The 22,237-nt window shown below is 28.6% G+C and overlaps 1 protein-coding gene across 1 annotated transcript; it reads right to left on the bottom strand.

Moving 5' to 3' along the window:
• Positions 1-323: 323 nt before the first annotated feature.
• LOC107624847 (naringenin 8-dimethylallyltransferase 2, chloroplastic) lies at positions 324-20,769 on the bottom strand. Its single transcript, XM_016327312.3, has 12 exons — positions 20,625-20,769; positions 20,233-20,462; positions 19,019-19,102; positions 17,018-17,092; positions 16,431-16,514; positions 14,661-14,750; positions 10,404-10,505; positions 4,382-4,480; positions 4,222-4,293; positions 3,889-3,984; positions 1,659-1,763; positions 324-611 (listed from the first exon to the last, which is right to left on the bottom strand). Exons 1-12 carry the CDS (start codon positions 20,701-20,703, stop codon positions 570-572), a joined length of 1,158 nt encoding a protein of 385 aa, XP_016182798.1. The 5' UTR covers positions 20,704-20,769; the 3' UTR covers positions 324-569.
• Between the last annotated feature and the right edge of the window lie 1,468 nt (positions 20,770-22,237).

The following is a 22,237-nucleotide window of genomic DNA, read 5'->3' as shown; positions in this document are numbered from 1 at the left end:
AAGAAAAGAAGAGAAAATTTGATTTCTTGGTAGCCACATCTAAATAAAAAATTGTGACCTACACATTTGAGCCCATAGATAATAATTTTCAATGAAATTTTTTATTTCCATTTTATCTCTATTGATATTCAAAATCGCTCTCTGTTGGGCTTGGGTTTTTGGAGCTAACACTTATTTCTTCTTAACATGTTAGTAACTGTGCCTCTTGATAGTACTTCATGACTCCCTATATATGATGTATGTTTATATAATGTTTTTCAAGTAGTTCACATTATATTTGTATTTGTTCTTGATCGAGAAGCTAGTTTCATGCATGCAATGAATTTTTGGAATTTTGTCTTTGGATGTTTTTCCATTTATGCATATGTGTGATGAAACTTTTCCTATCCAAAATTATAAGACATACATCCAAATATTTTCCATTTGATACTAAAGCAAAGCTATTAATTGATGTAAAACAATAATTACTAAGTTTATATATATGAATATATAATCAACGTAACCAAGATACATAGCATATAGAAAAGTTTGCACTATTTATTATATGAATAATACTTGTGCATCTTCATCTATCTCACGAAAAGTATAAGGATGTTCTCCACACAAAGAAGCTGAAAAAATAAAATAAAACATGTGAATTAGCAATAATCATATTCACATGCATTCATAACTTTGATCAACATTGACTACTTTCAAAGGCATGATAGTTACGTTCTCTTTTAATTAATTTGGATAGCATCATTCAATCATGTAATAAATTAAATTGATTGAGTAGTTATATAAAAGGATCTTATATCTCCATCTCTATATTCTCTACTTGCCTATTTAAACATCATAGCACCAAAACCACTAAACCATAAATCCCTTTTTTACTTATTTCTCAAAATATTAATCCTATGAAGACAAAAAATAATCCATCTAAATAACTTAAATTTATTTTATTTAATATTTATTTATTACAGAATATATTAAATAAAATAAAAAATATTAAATTTTGATTTTTTTTTTTGCTAATATCTTTTTGTTATCAAATATTTTTATTCTCCAAACAAATAACAGATAGATTCTAGCCATATTTAATAAATATTAAATAAGATAATTTTAAATTATTTGAACAAATTTTTTATTATTTTTTAAATATTATTATATTAAAAATAATATTTATATATTTAAAATCAATTACTAAATCAGTTATTATGTATTTCTTATTATGTATTTCTGTTTAATACATATGTATGCAGTTTAATTTATTATTAGAAAAAATATTATTTGCACACCAAGATCAACTATTAAAATTAGCTATAATGTATTTGTAAATAAATACATGTGTAGTTAATTCATTTTTAATGTATATTTTATATTTTAAGGTGTATTTTATTCTAATAACTGATTTTAGTAGTTAATTTTAGCGTACACCTAACATGATTGTATTTTTAATACATATTTTATATTTTAATATGTATTATATACTAATAACTAATTTTAATAATTAATTTTTATATATGCTTAATATAATTGTATTAAAAATACTCTATCAAAAAAATTGTATTAAAAATATATGGTCAACTTATCATGTAAATTCCATTATGAAACATATTGGCTTCACCTAAACTAATTTCTCATATTACTTTAATTTATAGTGTAAAGTTATTGCATACCTTATAGATAAACATATAAAAGGATTGGGAATAATCTTTGCTCTTTAAATCTACAGAATCAGCACGATACCAAAAGATCAAAGCCATGATGCCATGTGCTATCACCTAACAAATTGAATGATATACAATACAATAATCAAAACTTTATTATAATAATAATGAAGTAATCCTACTTTCACTTGATATTAGTGAACATGATTATGGAGGTTCAAATAAAGTACATACGTCTACATGGGAAAATTAAAATAATTGGTTAGTAAATTAGAGTCTTAAACTCCTTTTTTCGTGTTAAATGAATTGATAAAAAAATGTAAGTTCCAAATTAAAGTATTTCAAATTAATATTTTAATATGTACTATAAGTCTATAACAGATATATATAACTCAAACATTTCTTTTAATATATTTTAGGGGTATACATACTGACAAGCAGGATTAAAATTTTACTATTTAATTGGCAAAATTAGGAGATTGAGGAAGGCCACTTAAGCTAACATAAAATAATTTATCTATTTATTATAAGGGATTGTAAAATAAAATATTTTTCGTGGAACTCTTACCTCAAATAGCTATTAAATATAAAGAGAAAAATATTATTTTTATCTTTAAAATTTAAAATATTTTATTTTTATCCGAAATATTTTTTTTCGTCCTATTTTAATCTTCTAGTATAACTTTTTTTGGCTAAAAACACACTTTCATCTATTGTGATTTTTTAGATATTAACAAAAATTATAATTATAGTGGTCATACTAGTTAATATATATAGTGATTTGAGAATGAAAATAATAGAATAATAAAAAAAATTTAATTTTGATTAAAGAGACTAAAATAAGATGAAACAAAATGTTTGAAGAGAAAATAGAACATTTCAAATATTAAAGATGAAATTAAAATTTAACCCAAATATTAATACTAAAATAATACTTTATCCAAATATAAATGTGTTAAAAAGTGGTTTTCGTCCACAAAGTTTTTTTGTTTAATATTAGGAGAATGGAAAACCCCTCTCCCCAAAGAAGCACTTGTGATATGAGTTTAAGTTCAGTTTGGGTAAATAACTTAATTAAGTTATTTTTGAAGAAATAGTTTAAACAATAAATGTTTATATTAAAAGTAGCTTATAAATAAGTTATTTTGTATTTGGTTTTTTAGTTCTAAAAGTACTTATTTTAAGAAAAAAATGATAAAAAAAAATTTATTATGAGAGAAATCATTTTTTTTTTAACTTCTAACTTAAACACCAAAATAACTTTTTAAAAAATTACAATTTTATTTTAAAAATTATACCAGACATAATACTACATATTTTCATAAATTAAAAATAAAAAAAAATCAGTTATAAACCTATCCAAATCCAAATGGATAGTCAGCTTTTCATAAGTACTAGATGATATGATCCCCAAGATAAATAAGAGCGCAAATGGATACTTGAAGTTAAAAGAAAGAAAATTATTATATTTTTAATTTTTTTATCCAGTTTCTTATATAATAAAGAACTCCGTTAGCTAATCAATACCCAATTAGCCAACTACTAGCCAACTCATCATTAATTAGTAATTTTGATTTTTTTAAAATTATTATTAATTAATAATTATTTAAATTTTATTTTTTTTAAATATAAAATTATTAATTATTAATTGCAGTTGTTTAAAGTTAGTTGATTAGGAATTATTTATCTATATTTTTCCTATAATAAAAAAAGAGATTTATTCAATCTCACTATTAGTAAGCTTGATGATCAAATTGTTCCAAAAAATGTGGGGTGTGTGTAAGAAAAGGAAGGCAAATTGATGGAGATGTTTTCTAAACTATTAAATGGAGATCTGTAATGGAAATAGAGCAAAAAAAAAAGGGCATATTTTTTTAAAGGAGGAGAATGGGATCAAACTCATAGATATCTATTATCATCTCGACTAATCATTTTTAATCTTAAGTTAAACAAAATAATACATTTTGAAATTTATTGAAGTATTCTAATTGAAAATAAAGCATTAGCCTTTAAGGAGATAATTTTGAAATTATGGGGAAAAAAATGAGATTTTGTTGTTGAAAGTGGATAAAATAAAGAAAATGGAAATTTACTTATCAACATTAACCAAACTTCTAGTTATTTGAATAAAATTCCAATCTATGTCCCAAGAAAAAACAACAACAATAATAAATTTCAAAAAAAAAAATGAATATTAGACCTCCAAAATTATAAGTTATACAAGTGAATAGCACATTACCGTGAAAATTTTACTCCATAAGAAGGGAGATGTTGCTCCCATGATAATGGCAATTCCATAAGCCATTTCAAGAAGTAAAACACATGACCAGAATACCTAAAACAAGATTAATAAAAAAGGAATTTAGAAATATGATAGTGTGATATCGATATAAAATTTAATTTTAATGTACTAATAGTATAAAATATTTTATATAATCTTTTAATTATATTTATTTTTTAAATATAATATTATATAATTAAATATACGTATAAAGCTGATTTACACATATAGTATATCAAAATTAAATCCATATAACATCATCACGAGGTATTGCAAGAGATGAGAAAATACCTGCTTTGGACCAAAGTGTACCGACAAAGTTTGTAAACCTGTTACTTTGTCTCCTTCAAGGTCAGGTATTTCCTATTTTATCCCAACAAATATTGTATATTAAGAGAGCAAATTAAAGCAAAAGACATATTATTAGTGTTAATATATATAAGTTTATTACCTTTAGTAACAACATGATGACTAAATAGTAAACGCTCATGACCACACTGGCAAAGACTATTGATCTTGGAAATATAGTTGTCTTCTCCAGAACATAGGTCTAGAATCAAGGATTACATTTGAACACAAAGATATATTAGACTTCTTTGAACACCAATTTGCTACATTGGAAATTGAATTATGCATTAACTCTAGTATTATTGTACTTGTTAAAACTGCTGTGTTCTGCGTCCATGATTGAACCAATTGTTGATTAGAAGAAGAAGGGGATTGTAGAAGAGAGAGAGAAAATTGGGGGCAAAAAGTGCCTTCAGTATTTTTCATTTACTTTTCTCTTAACTATTACAAATCTTGCTGTCACATATATATACATACATGTAAGTGAGAATAACTAATTTTACTAACCTGATTATGAAAAACTAATCTCTATAATTAACAAGCTAATTATCCAACTAACATTCCCCCTTAAGTTGATAGTTATGCATATTGTCATAATATCAACTTGGAGTTAAAAAATAAAAAAAAAACTAACTATGACATCATCTAACTAACTAACATTCCCCCTCAAGTTAGAGAAATGGAGAATTCCATATCACTAACTTGCAATAAGGGAACATCTCAATCATCAAGTAACAAAATCACTGGTACCATTCCCCCTCAATTGAGGAGCATACAAATCGAACAGGCCTAGCTTGCTAAAACAATTCTGAAAAGGACCAGGTGCTAAGGCCTTGGTGAAGATATCCGCTGTTTGATTTTTGCTTGAGATAGGTAACAACTTAACTAACCCAGACACGGCTCTTTCTCGCACCACATGACAATCTACCTCAATATGCTTAGTCCTTTCATGAAATACAGGATTCGCAGCAATATAAAGGGCAGACTGGTTATCACAATAAAAGGGAATAGGCTGAGTAATAGGAATATTAAGATCATGTAGAAGATAGGACAACCATTGAACCTCACACACACCAGCTGCCATGGCTCTATACTCGGCTTCTGAGGATGACCTCGCTACAGTAGGTTGCTTTTTACTCTTCCAAGAAACTAAAGCATCACCCAAAAAGAAGCAATACCCAGAAATTGACCTCCTGGTATCTGGACAAGATGCCCAGTCAGCATCAGTGAAGCCTTTCAGACAGAGGTCGGAAGAGGTAGGGAATATGAGGCCAGTAGCGGGGGTATTCTTGAGGTATTTCAACACACGAATCGCAGCTTGATAGTGGGCTGTTGTAGGGCAGTCCAAACACTGACTTAACTTGCCAACTGCATAACAAATGTCCGGCCTTGTCGTGGTCAAATACACCAATCTTCCAACCAATCTGCGATATGCTGAAATGTCGTCATACGGAGGTGCAGCTGATCTGGACAGTTTTGATGTATACTCCATGGGAGTACTAACTGGTTTGGCATCACTCAAGCCATAGTCCTTCAACAAATCAGTGACATATTTTCTTTGACAAACAGAGATACCTTTGTTGCTCCTAGCTATTTCCAAGCCTAAGAAATATTTGAGATCACCTATGTCCTTGATGCTGAATGCTTTGTCTAGAGCCATCTTTGTTTTCCTTATTTCATCTTGGTCATCCCCTGTCAGTATTAAATCATCCACATAAACCAAAACAGCAGTAAACGACTTGGCAGATTGTTTAGTGAAGAGAGAGTAATCATTGATGGATTGTTTGTACCCCAAACTAACTAACATTGAAGTCAGTTTCACGTTCCATTGCCTGCTGGCTTGTTTTAAGCCATAGAGAGACTTTTTGAGTTTGCAAACTAGGTCCGGTCTTGGTAGATGAAGACCTTTAGGGGGTCTCATATAGACCTCCTCATCCAGATCGCCATGTAAAAATGCCGTATTGACATCGAGTTGTTGCAAATACCAATTCTTAGCTGCTGAAATTGCCAAGAGAGTCCGAAGGGTTGCCATCTTCGCAACGGGACTGTATGTGTCAAAAAAATCAAAACCAGGAGTTTGGGTGTAACCCTTTGCAACCAGCCGGGCCTTGTGGCGTTCAACAGATCCATCAGGCCTCAATTTCAATTTAAAAACCCATTTATTACCAATTGTAGACTTGCCATGAGGAAGAGGGGTGAGGTCCCATGTTTCATTTGACTTTAGAGCATTTAATTCTACATTAATGGCCTCTTCCCAGCATTTTTGAGTTACAGCTTCCTCATAAGATGAAGGTTCAGATGCATTTGAAACAGCCAATGACAATGCCTTGTGAGTGGATGAGAGTTTATGGTATGATATGCAATGTGAAAGAGGATACAAGGATGATGATGATTGTGCAATAGAAAGTTTAGAGGTTTGCATGCACTGAAAATCAGCTAGGTGGCGTGGTGGTTTGTGGATCCTTGAGGACCTTCTGAGTGGAGTTAATAGAGGAGGTTGTGAGAGAGCCTCCGTGTGAGTCCTCAATGGTGTGTGAGTGATCTGTTGATGTGAATTTTGTGAAAGGGGAGGCAAGTGTGATGAAATATTGGGTGAATTGTGGTCATCGTGATGTTGTGGTGTGGCATCATAAGCCTCAGTGTATAGAAATGGGTCAACGGGCTTAGCACATATTGTATGAGATATAGGAGGTGCGGGAAGCGCTGCCTCAGTGAAAGGCAGACTTGACTCAAAAAACACGACGTCTCTTGACACAAATAATTGTTTGCTTTGTACATCTAAAACAATGTAACCTTTGGTCCCTTCCTTATATCCTAGAAAAACACACTTTCTGGCCCGTTTATCGAGTTTCATCCTACCAACTGCAAGTGTTGAGATATAAGTGAGACAACCAAAAACTTTTAAATGTTTGAAATCTGGTTTGATGTTAAAAATCATTTCAAAAGGTGTTTTGTTTTCTAAGATGGAACTTGGCAATCTATTGATCAAATGGATAGCATGAGCGACGGCAAAATCCCAATAGCAATTAGGGACAGCAGAGTGAAATAGAATGGATCGAGCTACCTGCAGTATGTGCTGGTGCTTGCGTTCTACTATTCCATTCTGTTGTGGAGTTGCCACGCATGACCTTTGATGCAATATGCCTTTGGCTGCATAAAAGTCATGCATTAAGAACTCCTTGCCATTGTCAGACCGAATGCATTTTATAGTCTTGTGAAATTGATTTTCAATGAGGGTTACAAAGTTCTTAATCAGTCTCTCTGTCTCAGATTTTAATTTCATAAAAAATATCCAAGTGTATCTGCTGTAGTCATCTACTATAGTGAGAAAATACTTGTTACCATCAGTAGAAAGAATATTCAAAGGACCCCAAATATCAATGTGTATAATGTCAAACACTGCATTAGATTTGCTATGACTAGTAGAAAAAGAGAGTCTCTTTTGTTTGGCAAATTGACAAGAATCACACGGCTTTGCAGCCACAATTTTATTAAAGTTTGAACTAGAAATTGAAGGAAACAAATCATGTAAGAGTTGCAATTTATTGAAAGGAACATGGCCCAATCTGAGGTGCCACAGTTCGGTGTTGTGCATCGTGGTGTCATGTGAGCTGCATTGAAGTGTATTATGTATGGTGGTGCTGGTGTTCAGTGTATACAAGCCATTAGAGTAATCAGCTGCTCCAATCATCTTCCATGTTGGAAGGTCCTGTATCTCACAACCAAATTTGTTGAAAACAAATTGGCAGTCAAGTGATGCAATGAGTTGTGAAACAGAAATTAAATTGTATGCAAAAGATGGAATGTATAAGACATTTGTAAGGTATAAAGATTTTGAGAAAATGACACGACCCGCAATAGATGCAATGATGATTTGGTTGTTTGGTAATCTAACTTTTACTGGTTTGATTTTATGGTACGAATCAAATGCATCTAACTTATATGTCACATGTATGGTGGCTCCAGTGTCGATGACCCAGGAGTCATTGTGCTGTGAACAAATGGACATGAGAGCATAGTGATGCTCACCAGGATTGGTGTCATTGGCTGGAGCAATTTGATTCATATTATGATTGACCTTGGCTCCATGATGCTGCAAAAGGGCCAGTAATGCATCTTTTTGCTCTGAAGTAAACTTCGCATGTGAAGATTCCCCCTGATTCTCATACAAGCTAATTGGTTCACTGCAATCATCATCCTCAGCAGTGAGATTATTGATTTGGTTCTGTTTCTTAAGATGCGGAGGCATTCCATGCTTGCGGTAGCAAGTGTCGATGAGATGTCCAGTTTTACCACAGTAGGCGCAGAGCTTAGAACTTCCTCTGCCACTTGGACCGCGTCCTCGACCGCCTCTCCCGCGTCCTCTGCCTCGAGACTGAAAAGTGTGTGATGAAGCAGTGCTCAACAAAGGGCTCGGCTCAGTAATGTCAGTGCCCAAAAATTGTCGTTCCTGTTGCAGCATCATTGAATAGGCAGAATCAATGGAGGGAAGAGGGTTCATGAGCATAATGTTTGATCGAGCACTTCCAAATTGTTCATTGAGGCCCCTCAAGAATCGCACCACAAAAGTATCCTTTCGATAATTGCTAACCGTGTCAAAGACACATGTGCATTTCGGTGTGCAGTTGCACTGTGGGAGGGGTCTGAAAGTTTCCAAATCTTCCCAAATTCCTTTGAGTTTGGTGAAATAATGAGTGACAGACAGATCACCTTGCTTGATTGAGAACAACTTCTCTTGGAGCTCAGCAATCTTGAAGACATCCCCTTGATAAAATCGATTCTTGAGTTCTTGCCATAAATCCTTGGCTATACTATTTCCCATTACGCTTTGAGCAATGTCACTGCTTAGAGAAAGATGAATCCAGGAGATGACAAAAGTATTGCAACGATCCCAAGCCTCAAATAACGGGTCATCTACAGGTGGCTTCGGGAGAGTACCATCAATAAAGGCCAATTTGTTCTTTGATTTAAGCGCTAACAGCATATAGTGCGACCAATTGTGATAATTCTGATGATCAAGAACCCTAGAAATCAAGGGGTTACCTGGACTGTCCGCTGGATGCAAATAATAGGGACTAGCCAAATCAAGATGAGGGCTCACAGATGATTTCGTCGATGCGGATTGCATACTAGTGATTTGCGCTACAATTTGGGCCAAAAGTTGGAGATCGATGCTTCCAAGATTCGGGGTGTGGTTGGAATCCATTGGAGTAGGAATTGAAATCTTTGATCAATGAATCTAGTAAATGACCGATTCAGAATCTTCTTCCCTTAATCCCGTTGATCGGAATTCTCACCACAGCAAAATCGCAAAATCGGGGAGTGAGAAACTCTCATCAAACTCTATAGTGTAGGTTTAAGGAAAGAGAAGAAATCAAGAGGTGGGAGTACAAAGGAGTACAGAGAAAGTACAGAAAAGAAACGAAGGATTCAATCCATGGAGCGCTCACCGCACCATGTTAAAACTGCTGTGTTCTGCGTCCATGATTGAACCAATTGTTGATTAGAAGAAGAAGGGGATTGTAGAAGAGAGAGAGAAAATTGGGGGCAAAAAGTGCCTTCAGTATTTTTCATTTACTTTTCTCTTAACTATTACAAATCTTGCTGTCACATATATATACATACATGTAAGTGAGAATAACTAATTTTACTAACCTGATTATGAAAAACTAATCTCTATAATTAACAAGCTAATTATCCAACTAACAGTACTACTGTTAACTTAAAATTTTTGGGACTAACAATTTTTAGTATTTTTATTATCATTTAGTTAGTATAAATATTAAATTATTTTTAACAAATAAATTTTACTAATTCATGTGTGTAAATTCTGAAAAACGTAAATGTAAATTATATTGATTCATATAATTATATGTATAAAATTTTATTAAATATAGGTGCAAATTATATATTTTTTATGTGCAAAATATCTGTAAATATAGATACAAATTATTGCTAGATAAATACTGATAAAAAATAATAATATTTAATTATTTACTGACTATGTAACATTGCTTCGAAAATAAAATGTGAAATTTTTTTTACAATAGATGGAAAAACTAATGGATGCACCCTTACCACTAGTTATATGGCTCTAAAGAGAGCATAATTATGTAAAGAAATACCTTCATATGAAGAAAAGGTGCAAGAATATTTGCTATTAAGTTAGCTGGTACAGTTGACAATAGTGTAGGAATTGTAGATTGCTTCCATCTTAATAGTGGCAACTGAAAGTTTTTAGATATAACATAGTTATAATATAAAAACAAGCAATAATATATATGAGAAGATTAAAGAGTGTACGTGAGGCAATACCTTTAAATCCTCATAACATTTTTTGGTAGTTGAAAACAAATACAACATGTGCTAGAGAAATGGGAAATTTTAGATGAACATCATCTATTATAGAAGAGTATAATCTACTCAAATTACAAAGTCAGTGAATAAAAACATTCATCAAACAGAAAATCCTTAAAAAGACTTTCAAAGAGTTATTAAAACAAGCTCGCTTGCTTTGGACATCTAGAAATACAGGAGAAGGTGGAAAAACACTCTTTTCGATTATTTGATCTCGAGCCAGCAAAATTCTTACAATATTAACATGAGAAGGTGGAATAGGTATGAGTAGGAGTGACCTTGAGAGTGGAACATGTTTTTCTTAAATCAGAAAAATTGTCACTTTTTTAGGAATGATAAACTTCAACAGTTGATTCCATAAAAATAATTGGCTATGATATATCTAGAGGCAACATCGTACGTTCTTAATTTATTGAGTGTCCATGGAAATCTATCTTCTCGTTCTGTTGGTTTAATTAAAAGAATTCAGCTTCTAATTTCAAGAGAAAATAACTCTTCTGTCTAGAGTCATAACTCATAATATCCTTCACCCAAAGATCAAATTCTAAAGGGGTATGGTGGAAGCAGCCAAGGCTCAAAAGCAATTCTGGTGGAAGTTTCACTCTTAACTCTCCAATTCAAGACTTTCTCCACAATACGACGCCCTTTCAGCAGACTTCGCCAATTCCACAATGGACCATTTTTAGGTGCAGCATTTAGACCATTATTGTAACTAAATATTTACATTTTAAAATAATTAATTTTATAATTTGTTATCTAAAATTTAAAATAATTTAATTAGGTGTTAATTTTATTTTGCACAAATAAAAATAATTAATTTTTATATTTGTTATTTAAAAATAATATTTTTTCTCTCTATGTATATAAAAATATAATTATACTAATAATTATAAAATTAATTCAAAATTATTTTTTTAAAACAATTGAATCTTAATTTTAACTTTTAATTATAACATTACTATTCTCTCCAATATATGTAATAAAATATTAAAAAGAAGAGAAATAAAAATATAAATTAGAAAGATAAGCGGTGAAAATTTAAAACTAAATAAAAAACTAAAAAAATATGTATATAATAATAATATTTTTTATTTGAATTATATTATTTTGTTAATTTTATTTTCTATAGAACAGAAAGATAGAAAAAATAGAGAATGAGAGAAAAGAGAGAGAAAGATAAAGATGAAGAATGAGAGTGAGAGTTTGTTAATTTTGGAATTAAAAAATTTATTTTAATTGTAAAAAAATATCGGATGACATATTTTGATTTGTCAAATTACTAATATAAAATATAAATTATATATAGAGTAAAAATGGTAGAGAGAAATAGAAAAATGGAGAGGGGTAGACGAGAGAATTTAGGAAGAGAGTTTATTAATTTTGGAAAAAATATTTTTCTCTCAATTTTAATAAGAGAGTCATGTGACACATTTGATTATTAAATTAGATAGTATGGTAATATATGATACATAATATAGATATATTTTAATTTTAATTTTAATATTTTAATTTTAATGTAATTAAAGAATGTCATGTTGCACATTTTGATTGTCAGATTAATAATTAGTCATTGATATTGATAATTGATAATGATATATAAAATAGATAGAGTGGTTGAAGGATTGAGAGAAATAGAGAAAGGAAGAGGAAGGAGGGGAGAACTCTTTAATTTTGGAGGGAAAAATTTAATTTCAATTGCAATGAAAGAGTGACATGTGACACATTTTTATTGTAAAATTAGTAAAGAGGAGGAAAAAATTCTTTAATTTTGAAGAAAAAGATTCAATTTCAATTACAATGAGAGAGTGATATGTGATACATTTTGGTTATAAAATTAGTAAGAATAAGAGGAGAATTCTTTAATTTAAAAAATTTAATTTTAATTACAATAAAAAAATTATACGTGACATATTTTAATTATAAAATTAAAAATATTAATAAATAATAGATGAGTTTGGCAATTTAAGACAAAAGAGAGTATTAATTTGAAATTGCTTTACCTATTGTTCTAATTAAAATATGTTTGCCTTCATTTAGGTCAGATTTCTCTGCCAACTTTAAATTTTCTGCTGGATTTGCTCTTTAATTAGATTCAAAGGGGTCTTTTTGGATTTATTAACACTAATTGGCAGACCTAAATATTTATTCAAAACTCCAATATGATCAATATTTATCATGGTTGTCAATTGCATCCGGATGCGGTTATGGGTGTTATTATTAAAGAAAATTGCTGACTTGCTTAGATTTAATTTTTGCCTACTAATTTTTTTATAATCTACTAATAATTGAAGGATTTTATCATAATTTTTTGGGTTAAGTGAGATTTTGGTTTTTAAGGTAGAAGTCAAAAATTTTTTCATTTTTAACCTTTTTTTTATATAAAATCCTCTCTAAGGTTTAAAATCAAATTTTAAAATTGTCATTTTTACTTAAATCCTAAAATTTTGGTTCAAATTATCCATAACAAAAAAAATTATAAATAAACAAAAAAAAAAGAAAAATAAGAGAAAGAGCGTGTTTCTGCTCATGTAAAGGGAGAAGGGATGAAGAAGAAGAAGGAAGGAAGGAAAGAAGAAGAAGAAACTATTTATGATCCACTTCTGCCTCTGCTTTTGCCGCTTCCTCCGTATGATTTTGGTCTCTAAGGTAAGTACATACAATTTTAAAATCAAGTTAAACCTTAGGATGATTTTGTATACAAAAAAAGGTTGGAGACGAAAAAAAATTTCGACCTATACCTTAGTGACCAAAATCGTACTTAACTCTAATTTTTCTCAAAACCTTTTGAAAAATAATTTATTTGTCGGCAAAGAATAGATGGCTGATAGTAGAACACCTCCTATTTACCTGAATTTTTTGAATTAGTCTGTTTTATTCTACCTTATGTAGTAAAAAAGAGTTTTTTCGCACAAAATAAAAAAAGATATGGGAATAAAGAGTCTCCTTGACTGAAACCTCTAGATAGTTTAAAAAAAATTATAAAGTTGATTTTTCACAACCATAAAAAAAGAAACTGATGCGACTAATTCACCAATTCAACTTATCCACTTAGTCTAAAAGCTAAGTTTCTCCGTGATAAATCACAAAAACTGACAGACCACCTTATTATATGTCTTGCTCATGTCTAATTTCATATCCATTTTCATTTGAAGACTTGTCTTCTTATTTTTCAAAAGATGCATACCTTTATAAGCTATCAAAATATTATTTGAAATTAGTTGGCCCTTCAAAAGTACACTTTGATTTGGATTAATTAATTTCATACAGCCTTATAATCTATATGAGATATAATTTTAAATATAATTTTTAAAAGACGGTAGATAAACTAATTGGCCTAACCTAGGTCATGACATTTTGAACTTTAGAATGAGTCTGACATGGATATAGTTAAAACCTTTGAGAATTCTCTTCGTTAAAGAAGTTTTTGATAGCATGGAATACATCACCACCAACTAAGTCCCAATAGAATTCAAAGAATTTTGCAATCATCTATTCTCTCTTGGAGCAATTTGGGAGTGGACACTAAACATAGGAGAATGAATCCTTTTAATTATTAAAAAAATTGAAGAAGTAAAATGTGATCTTTAATTTTTTATTATTTTTTTTATATTTTTTTTTATTTCAATTATAAAATTAATGATGAGAAATTACACTTTAATCTCTCAATTATTAAAAAAAAAATTAAAAGGATCGATTATTTCTCAGAACATAACCCTCTCTTAACCTCCTCCAAAGAAAGATGGCTTTGCAGCTTATGGCCGAGTTACTAGAGGTGATATCATCATTATTTCCAACCAACCTTCAAGTTTTGTTCCTCTTATCCTTGTTTTAAATTTTTTGTAAAAAAAATTGTATTGTCTCCCTTCTTTATCACCCATATAAAAAAATCACTAATGCCTTTCAAATGTTTACATAGGACCTTTAATAATAAGTATATGCAAGTATAGTTTTGCTATCATGTGAGAATAAATATAATAATAATTAAAAATAAAATTTTATTTACATCAATACAAAAATGAACTTACATTAATTGAATAGCCTGTCATTCCCACAAAATAGATCAGGAGACACCAAAGCAATGGCTTTGATCTTGATATTCCCGCAAGTCCAAAACTCTGTAAAAAAAAGTTTGGAGGGGGGTTGTTTGTTAACAACTACTGTCTTAAAATATCTTGTTTCAAATGTCCACAAAATTGTTTTGGTATATTTTATAGGTACAAATTGGTTGCTTTATATACCTTATAATTATAATGCAGATATTTAATTATAATAAATATAATTTTATTTTATAATTATAATTATAATGTAGATATTTAATTCGATTTTTTTTTCGGGTTATTTCGAGTTGGGTCAAAGTAGACCCGTTATCCTTTTAAGGTCGGAACTGAATCTACTTAAACCCGGTCCGATCCAATCCAAAATTATTTCTATAAGATACAAGTAAGTCTCACCAATCAATGAGAGATTAAAAATACTGTTACACAAGAAAAGAATAATCTTAACAAAATAACTTATGATAAGTTGAGAATATAATTATTAACTTAGAAAATCACACCTCTAAAAGTTAACAACAAAACAAAGAAGTAGCCCTAAAGTCCAAAATTAAAACCAAAGATGAAGAGATAAAAGATGACTTGTTCAGAAATGGTGAGATTGAGTTCTTTGTAAAAAGATTTAGAATACTTATAAAAAATAAAGGTAAAAGATCTGGTTCATTTAGAGAAAAAAAAAAATAAAGAGTTGAACCAGTTAATTTTCAACAACTATAAACAACTAGTACCAGTGAGTTCCCTCGTTTAAACTTTCTAGAAGCCATCTCTTTTAAAGACGAGTGATTTATAATAAATTGAAAAAAATGTTACTATATGATTGATTCTCATTTATTCACAATTTAAAAAAACCCAATGAAATTTACTTAAGCATGAAGTGAACAAATTAGTAATTAAAAGGGTTATCTTCAAGGTTTTTGTCAAAAATTGAAATCATTCCTAATGATTTTTGTTTTTAAATCACCCGTAACGTTAATTTTTTTTAAAAATGATCATTTTTATTCCAACATTAATTTATGGACCAAATTACCCTTGATAAAAAAAAAGAATTGGATTCAACCACTCACTCTCTAGCTTCGTCTTTTATAGAGTGATTTAGATTAAGATTTTTTTTTCTTTTCTTTTCTATGTTTCTCTTTCTTTTTCTTCTTTCTTTTTTTCTTTAGTTTTGTTTTAAAAAAAAAAAGAATTATTATTGTTAGTGGTAAATGGGATTGTGGTGGCTCTATTTAAAAAAAAGGCTTTTGAATAAGGTGATGAGATCAAGAGTCAAAAGTCAAAGATTAAGAAAATAATTAGAATAAATTCTAATTTATAATTTCCGAAGAAGATGATGATATTATGTTTTTGCGAAGAGTAAAGCTATTTGCCTATTTGCGCCTTTCTTACCAATATATTTTTTTATTCTCTTTATAAAAATTTTATAACTACCAGTAATAAATATAAGGATATTTTTGTTTGAAAACTAAATTCAACATTAAAATGATTTTAAACGTAAAAAAAAAAAATTTAGAGATGATTTTAATTTTCATCAGCCAAATCAGTAAATAGTATTTTAATTTTTGTAGTATAATAAGGAATAATACTTTATCCGAGTTGTATGTAACAAATAATTTGTCAATTGGATATGGAATTAAGAAAGAAACCGAAATTATATTGCCACATTGTACTGAAATTGAAATTTAATTTAGAAGACATGATAGACATTGATATGCTGATAAAAGTAATAAATCAATTGTAGCGTACCATAAATAAACATGATATAGAGATAATGACTCCAGTTTTGTATGAAATTTTTCCAGATGCCAACGGACGATATGGCTTGTTAATCTACAATAATAATAATAATAATAAAACATATAACATTAGTATACAAAAGTAAGACATACCATAAACAAAGTAATAAGCTAGAATGTGTATGTAAAAAAAAAAAATTATTTTGATGCATTAATAGTGAAAAATAGATTATATTATCGTCCAAATATATCTGTTGGTTTAAATTATATTATGAATATAAATGGTATCACAACAATTTATTAGAAATAAAAAATGCAAATTAAAATAAACTGAAAACCTTTCAATTTAGAAGGATTAGAAACGAGAAATTTTTGAAAGCTAACAAAATTCGTAGACACAAAAAATCGATTATCAAATTAGTTACAACTTAAAAACTATGAATAATAAAACAGAATCACAACACACCTACCTATTTTACCTACCTATTTGAATGTCACGCTTTCTCGTGAATTCATTGGTGAACAAAATATTTCTATGATAACAAATTTTTGTGAAATTACAAAATCTAAAATTTCACAAGGCCAAGAAGTTCATACCTTGTCTGTTTCAGGATCAGATAATTGATTTACGCCAACTACATACCAATGCATGAAAATGATAGGTATGATATACTGAGGGGAAAAAGAGGTTAATTAATAAAACACTTCTGAAGTTATAATTAATAATCATATCTTCTAAGAGGAAAAAAAAAAAAAAACCTTTCAGCTTCTAGGATCATTGAAAAGAAAGAAAGAAGGTGAAAAAATCAGGTGTAGTCGACTCACATGAAGTTGATAGTTGAGAGCTGTTAGATGAAAATTTAGTCAAATCAATCAAATTATCTAACGACTCTCAGTTGCCAATTTCACGTGAAGTCGATTGCACTTGAATTTCATGAAGAAAGAAAATTAGAAAATATTACAAAGTAATACATATTATTTTGGAGTTGTTTTCATCTCCCTATCAAGACTCGAAGAAGCGTTCCAATTAAAATATTGTATTTAAAGTAAAAATACTAAAGAAAAATAATTGAGATTTATAATTTATTTTTCTAATTATTCTCTTCATTATATAAAAAAAACCTTGAATCTCTTTCATTTTTTATTATTTAAAAAAAAACATATAGAGTTGACTTTTGCTCATTTAAATATTAGAAAGATAATTATAAACATGCATCATCGTGACTTCCAATTGTTTTTATTTTTAGTATTCAAAATTATTGGTCATTAATAAGTGAAAAAAATATTGGCTTTTATACTATAAAAAAATATAAGAAATATATATAATAAGTAGTATAAAGAATATTTTTAAAAAAAATACCTTTCTCACCATTTGGCACTTGAAATCTGAAACATTTTAATTATTTTAATGTATTATTTTAAATGATCAAATAGTAGTTAGTTGTTCTTCATTCAACTACTATATTTTTTTTAAAAGAATGACAAATTTGAATTTTGTAAAGATATATTTAATAATAACAAATATTTGGTTTGGTAAGAGAACTTTATATATTATTGATCATGTCTATAAACTTTCATGTGAATATAAAATCATTTGACATATTTTTGTAAATCAAACTATTGACTCTAATATAAAAGATTAAAACATTTGATATACTATTTTAGAGATCAAAATATGATAATGAATTGTGATTATATTTTTTTACCAATAAATCATCCTTCTGCAAATTTATTATTAACATACCTCAATTTTCATACTATATTTATTTATACAAAAAAAAATGTATGTAAAATTATAACAATTTCATGGTAAGTTTGTAAAAGAATGGAAAATCAATAAAAAAAGCCAATAAATTATTTCTGAATGGCTACAGAAAGAGACTCTTCCAGAAAACATCACAAGCTACAGCTTTATTAGTGCCATTTAGAGAGGATTGGTTCCTCCAAGAGTAGAGTTCTTTGTGTGGTTTGTCTTAATAGGCAGGATCAACACTAAAGAGTGATTGAGTAGGTTAGGAATCGTACATCATAGCGATAAGATTTGTGTTTTATGTAAAAAAGAAATAGAATTTATGCACAATTTGTTTTTGGTTGTGAATTTACTTGACAGGTGTGGTGTACTTGATTGACGGGTGCAAACAGAGCTTGGGTTATTCCGGAGACTATCAAAAAACTGTTTGAGAGTTGGATTGAAGTGTCTGATCGTAAGTCTGAGAGAAAGAAGTGGCTGATAAGATTCTTTGCGGTTATCTGAAACATTTGGTTAGAACGGAATAGCAGAATCTTTTTGATGGAATCAAGAAGAAGTCGTTTCTGAGTTATAAGAAATGATGTGGTGTTGATCTATTTGGTTGTTGATGGCAATGCAAAAAATGACAACGAATTCTACCTCATGGTTATGTATCTTTATTTTAGTTATATTATCACTTTCTTCAAAAAAAATTATTTCTAAATGCAAGATGACATGCATTATTTATGCTATAGGAAGGGTCAAGTGATAATATAAGAGATTTTGCTGGCTAGTGTACTAATTAAGATCCTAATTAAATATTAATCTAATTTATAAAGAATTGTGATATAGAAGGATATGAAGCTCACCTTGAATAAGCCAATAAAAAACTTTGGAGATAGATCTGATAAATTTTCCACTGCAAGGAGCGATGCCGAACATATGCTCATTAACTGACCGGACATAAAAAAATATTAAACTCATAAGTCTTTTCAACCCACTAATTAATAAATAGAGCAATATTAGGGCCAGTAATTTTTGTGATTAGTAGCCATTAAATAGTCATCAATAATAATTTAATAGTGTGAGATTGGTATGAGATTTTATCCAATGACTCACCTTTCTGTGCTGGTTACATGCTGGCCAAAATTCAATAAAATTGCTGTCCCTAGACTTTTTCTAATAAATATATTGATTAAAAAATCTTTTCAACTATTCTAACGGAACCCACCCATACAGTGGCGGAACTTGAAATAAAATTTTAGGGGGGCCAAATAGAAAATAATTGTCAAAATATTTTTGATATGGACTCCATTTAAGATAAGCTCGTCTAATCTCATCTCTCTGGTTTGGGTGATATTGCCAAATTTAAAGCCGTTTTTAAAGATCTTGTTCCAAAAAGTTAAGGTTAAAGTCATCAGATGTAAATTTTTGAACTTTTAAAGGTTATATCTCACTTTCTTCGTGATTCATTAAAGTAGAAGAACTATCTACATGTGTTGATATTGTAAAAGTTATATGTTCTCCTTTTTAAATATTACCCTTCTTCTTAAAAAATGTATCAATTCTTTGATTTTTCATTATTATTTTATATAAAAATTTGAATATATATCTTATAAAATATGTAAAGAAGAAGTTAGAAAGACAAATATTAAAATTTATAATATTTATTGAATTTTTTTATCAATTTATACAAATACAATAATATTAATACTTATTGAATATTCTATTATTTTTTATCATATAAAAATTAAATTAAATAAATAGTAAAATATAGAATAATATTAAATTAAATAAATAAAAAATATCTAATTTTTGATATTTGAACTTAAAGATAGAGAGAGTGTTGTTTATTAAACTTATTAGATACTTTAAGTCATAGTAAAGTATTTAAGTCAATTGAACTATTTTTTATCTTTGAAAAAGTACTACTAAGTTTTTTATAAAAAGTTTGGGAGGGGACCATGACCTCCCTTGTCCGAACTAAGCTCTGCCACTGCACCCATACCCTTTATTATTAAATGGACAATATTAACAAGTGTGTAGTGTAGCATTTAAGGTTGATTGTGATTTGTGAACTAACCACAGTAATTAAATAATAAGAGACAGTAAAGTTTTGGACAGTGTGCATGATATCCTTCATAGACTTGATCCAAATGCTTTGTGTATCATACGGTTCAGAAGTTGCTTTTATAAATAAATTTCGTGCTGTGGATCTTCCATGAATGAATTTGTAAGAATGGTTCCAGTTATGCTGCAAGGATTGGAGTTTTCTGTTCTTGTGCCATAAAGCTCTTGCTGTTGCAACTGAACCTAAACAACCAACGAAAAATTTACATGTAATTGTATTCATATAAAATTAATATATATATATAGTTATTACATAATTTAATAAATTTGACTAAATTATTATTTAATAAATATAATTACAGGTGAGTTTTTATGTGAAGAAAAAAGAAAAGGGAAAAGTGGTACCAGTTGTGATGGAAAGTGATGATGGAGTAGGATGAGGAAATGGTGATGTGCCAAGAAGAAGCCTGGAAGTTGAAGCCATTCGGAATCAACAAATTTTGGATGACTTGCAATCAATTAAGACAAGAAAGTTGTGTTCATGACGCAAAATGTATATACACTTCTCCTGCTACTTATATAATTACTAATTAGTCAATTATTATAAGAAGAGTTGTGTTGCAGTTATTTTAACCGTGTGAATTATAAAAAATATATATAATATATATTAATTAAAATCAACTATTAAAACAACTGAACGGTATTTTTATACATTTAAAAATTTTTCATTATTATATGCAGGCCTACTAGTCTTCAGTGTAGAATGGGTGATAGAGTTCTATTGGCAAAAGGAACGGTCAAATGTCTCACCAGGGGAGATGTATCAAATCGGTTTTGTTTTTGTTTTTCCTCCGTTCACAAGTATAAAAAGGATCTCATTTAGTTAGCGTTTATTTCGAAGTAACGAGACAAAAATTGAGACAATAAAATTTAGTATTATGTTTGTTGACAAGATTGATACTAAAATTTAAATTTTTATTTTAAAATTTTAGTATTTTAATATTTTGAAAAAATAAAAATATAGGAGGTTGAAATTTTTTAGAACAAAAACTGAAATTTTAATAATATATTATATCTAAAATATTTTTATTTTAATTAATTATTTTTAATTTTATTCTTTGTGTAAATTAAATTAGAATTTTATTTTTATTTTAGTTTTTGTCTCTCACTTTATACTAAACATAATACTGAGACTTATTTCAGTATCTGTCTTTCAGTTTCTATCTCTCAGTTTTTGTCTCTCTTTTAAATACTACTTTATGTACAGACTTATTTCAATTTCAGTCTTTTAGTTTCTATTTCTCAATCTCAGTCTCTATTTCTCTTCTAAATGCTACCTTAAGTATTTGTTATATTATTTAGTTTTTTTTTTTAAAGTTAGGAATAAAATTCGAATTCGCGACATTTAGGTGAGTATGAAAAAATTATGTTATTTGACGTATAACTCGTTGGCTATTATATTATTTAATTAGATACTTTAATATAATGCTTTTGTATTAAAATCATGTTATAAATCGGATTGACATATTTGACTAAATAAATATATTTGATTGAATTATTTAATAATAGTTTACAATATTATTTTTATATAAAAAGACATCGTTATTAAAATATTTATTTATTATTTATCTGTTTGAAAAAATTTAAAATTATAGATAAAATGTTGAGTTTTATGATAAAAAATTATAATTATTTTGTTAAATTTGGTTTTTGACATAGAAACTATAAAGAAATAAAAAATCAACTCAATAAAAATTAATAAATAATTATAGTTAACTTTTAACACAAGTTAAGTAATTAATAATCGAATTAAACTTAATTTTTTAAATATAACTAAAATTTTTAGTGTTCTAAAAGTTAGTTAAGATGAAAATGCATATTATCTATATTTTAATATATTAAGATTCTTTATTAAAATAATCTTGTCTATGTTGATAATTATTTTGGTTAAAAAAATATTTACACCACATATTATAATAAGTAAAATTTTACAAAGGAATAAAAAATAATGAATAGTT

The sequence above is a fragment of the Arachis ipaensis genome, chromosome B1, assembly GCF_059453495.1.
Source record: "Arachis ipaensis isolate K30076 ecotype BB chromosome B1, ASM5945349v1, whole genome shotgun sequence".
NCBI classification, from domain to species: domain Eukaryota; kingdom Viridiplantae; phylum Streptophyta; class Magnoliopsida; order Fabales; family Fabaceae; genus Arachis; species Arachis ipaensis.
Note: the sequence above shows the minus strand (reverse complement) of the source record. Positions and strands in the feature narration are given on the sequence as shown.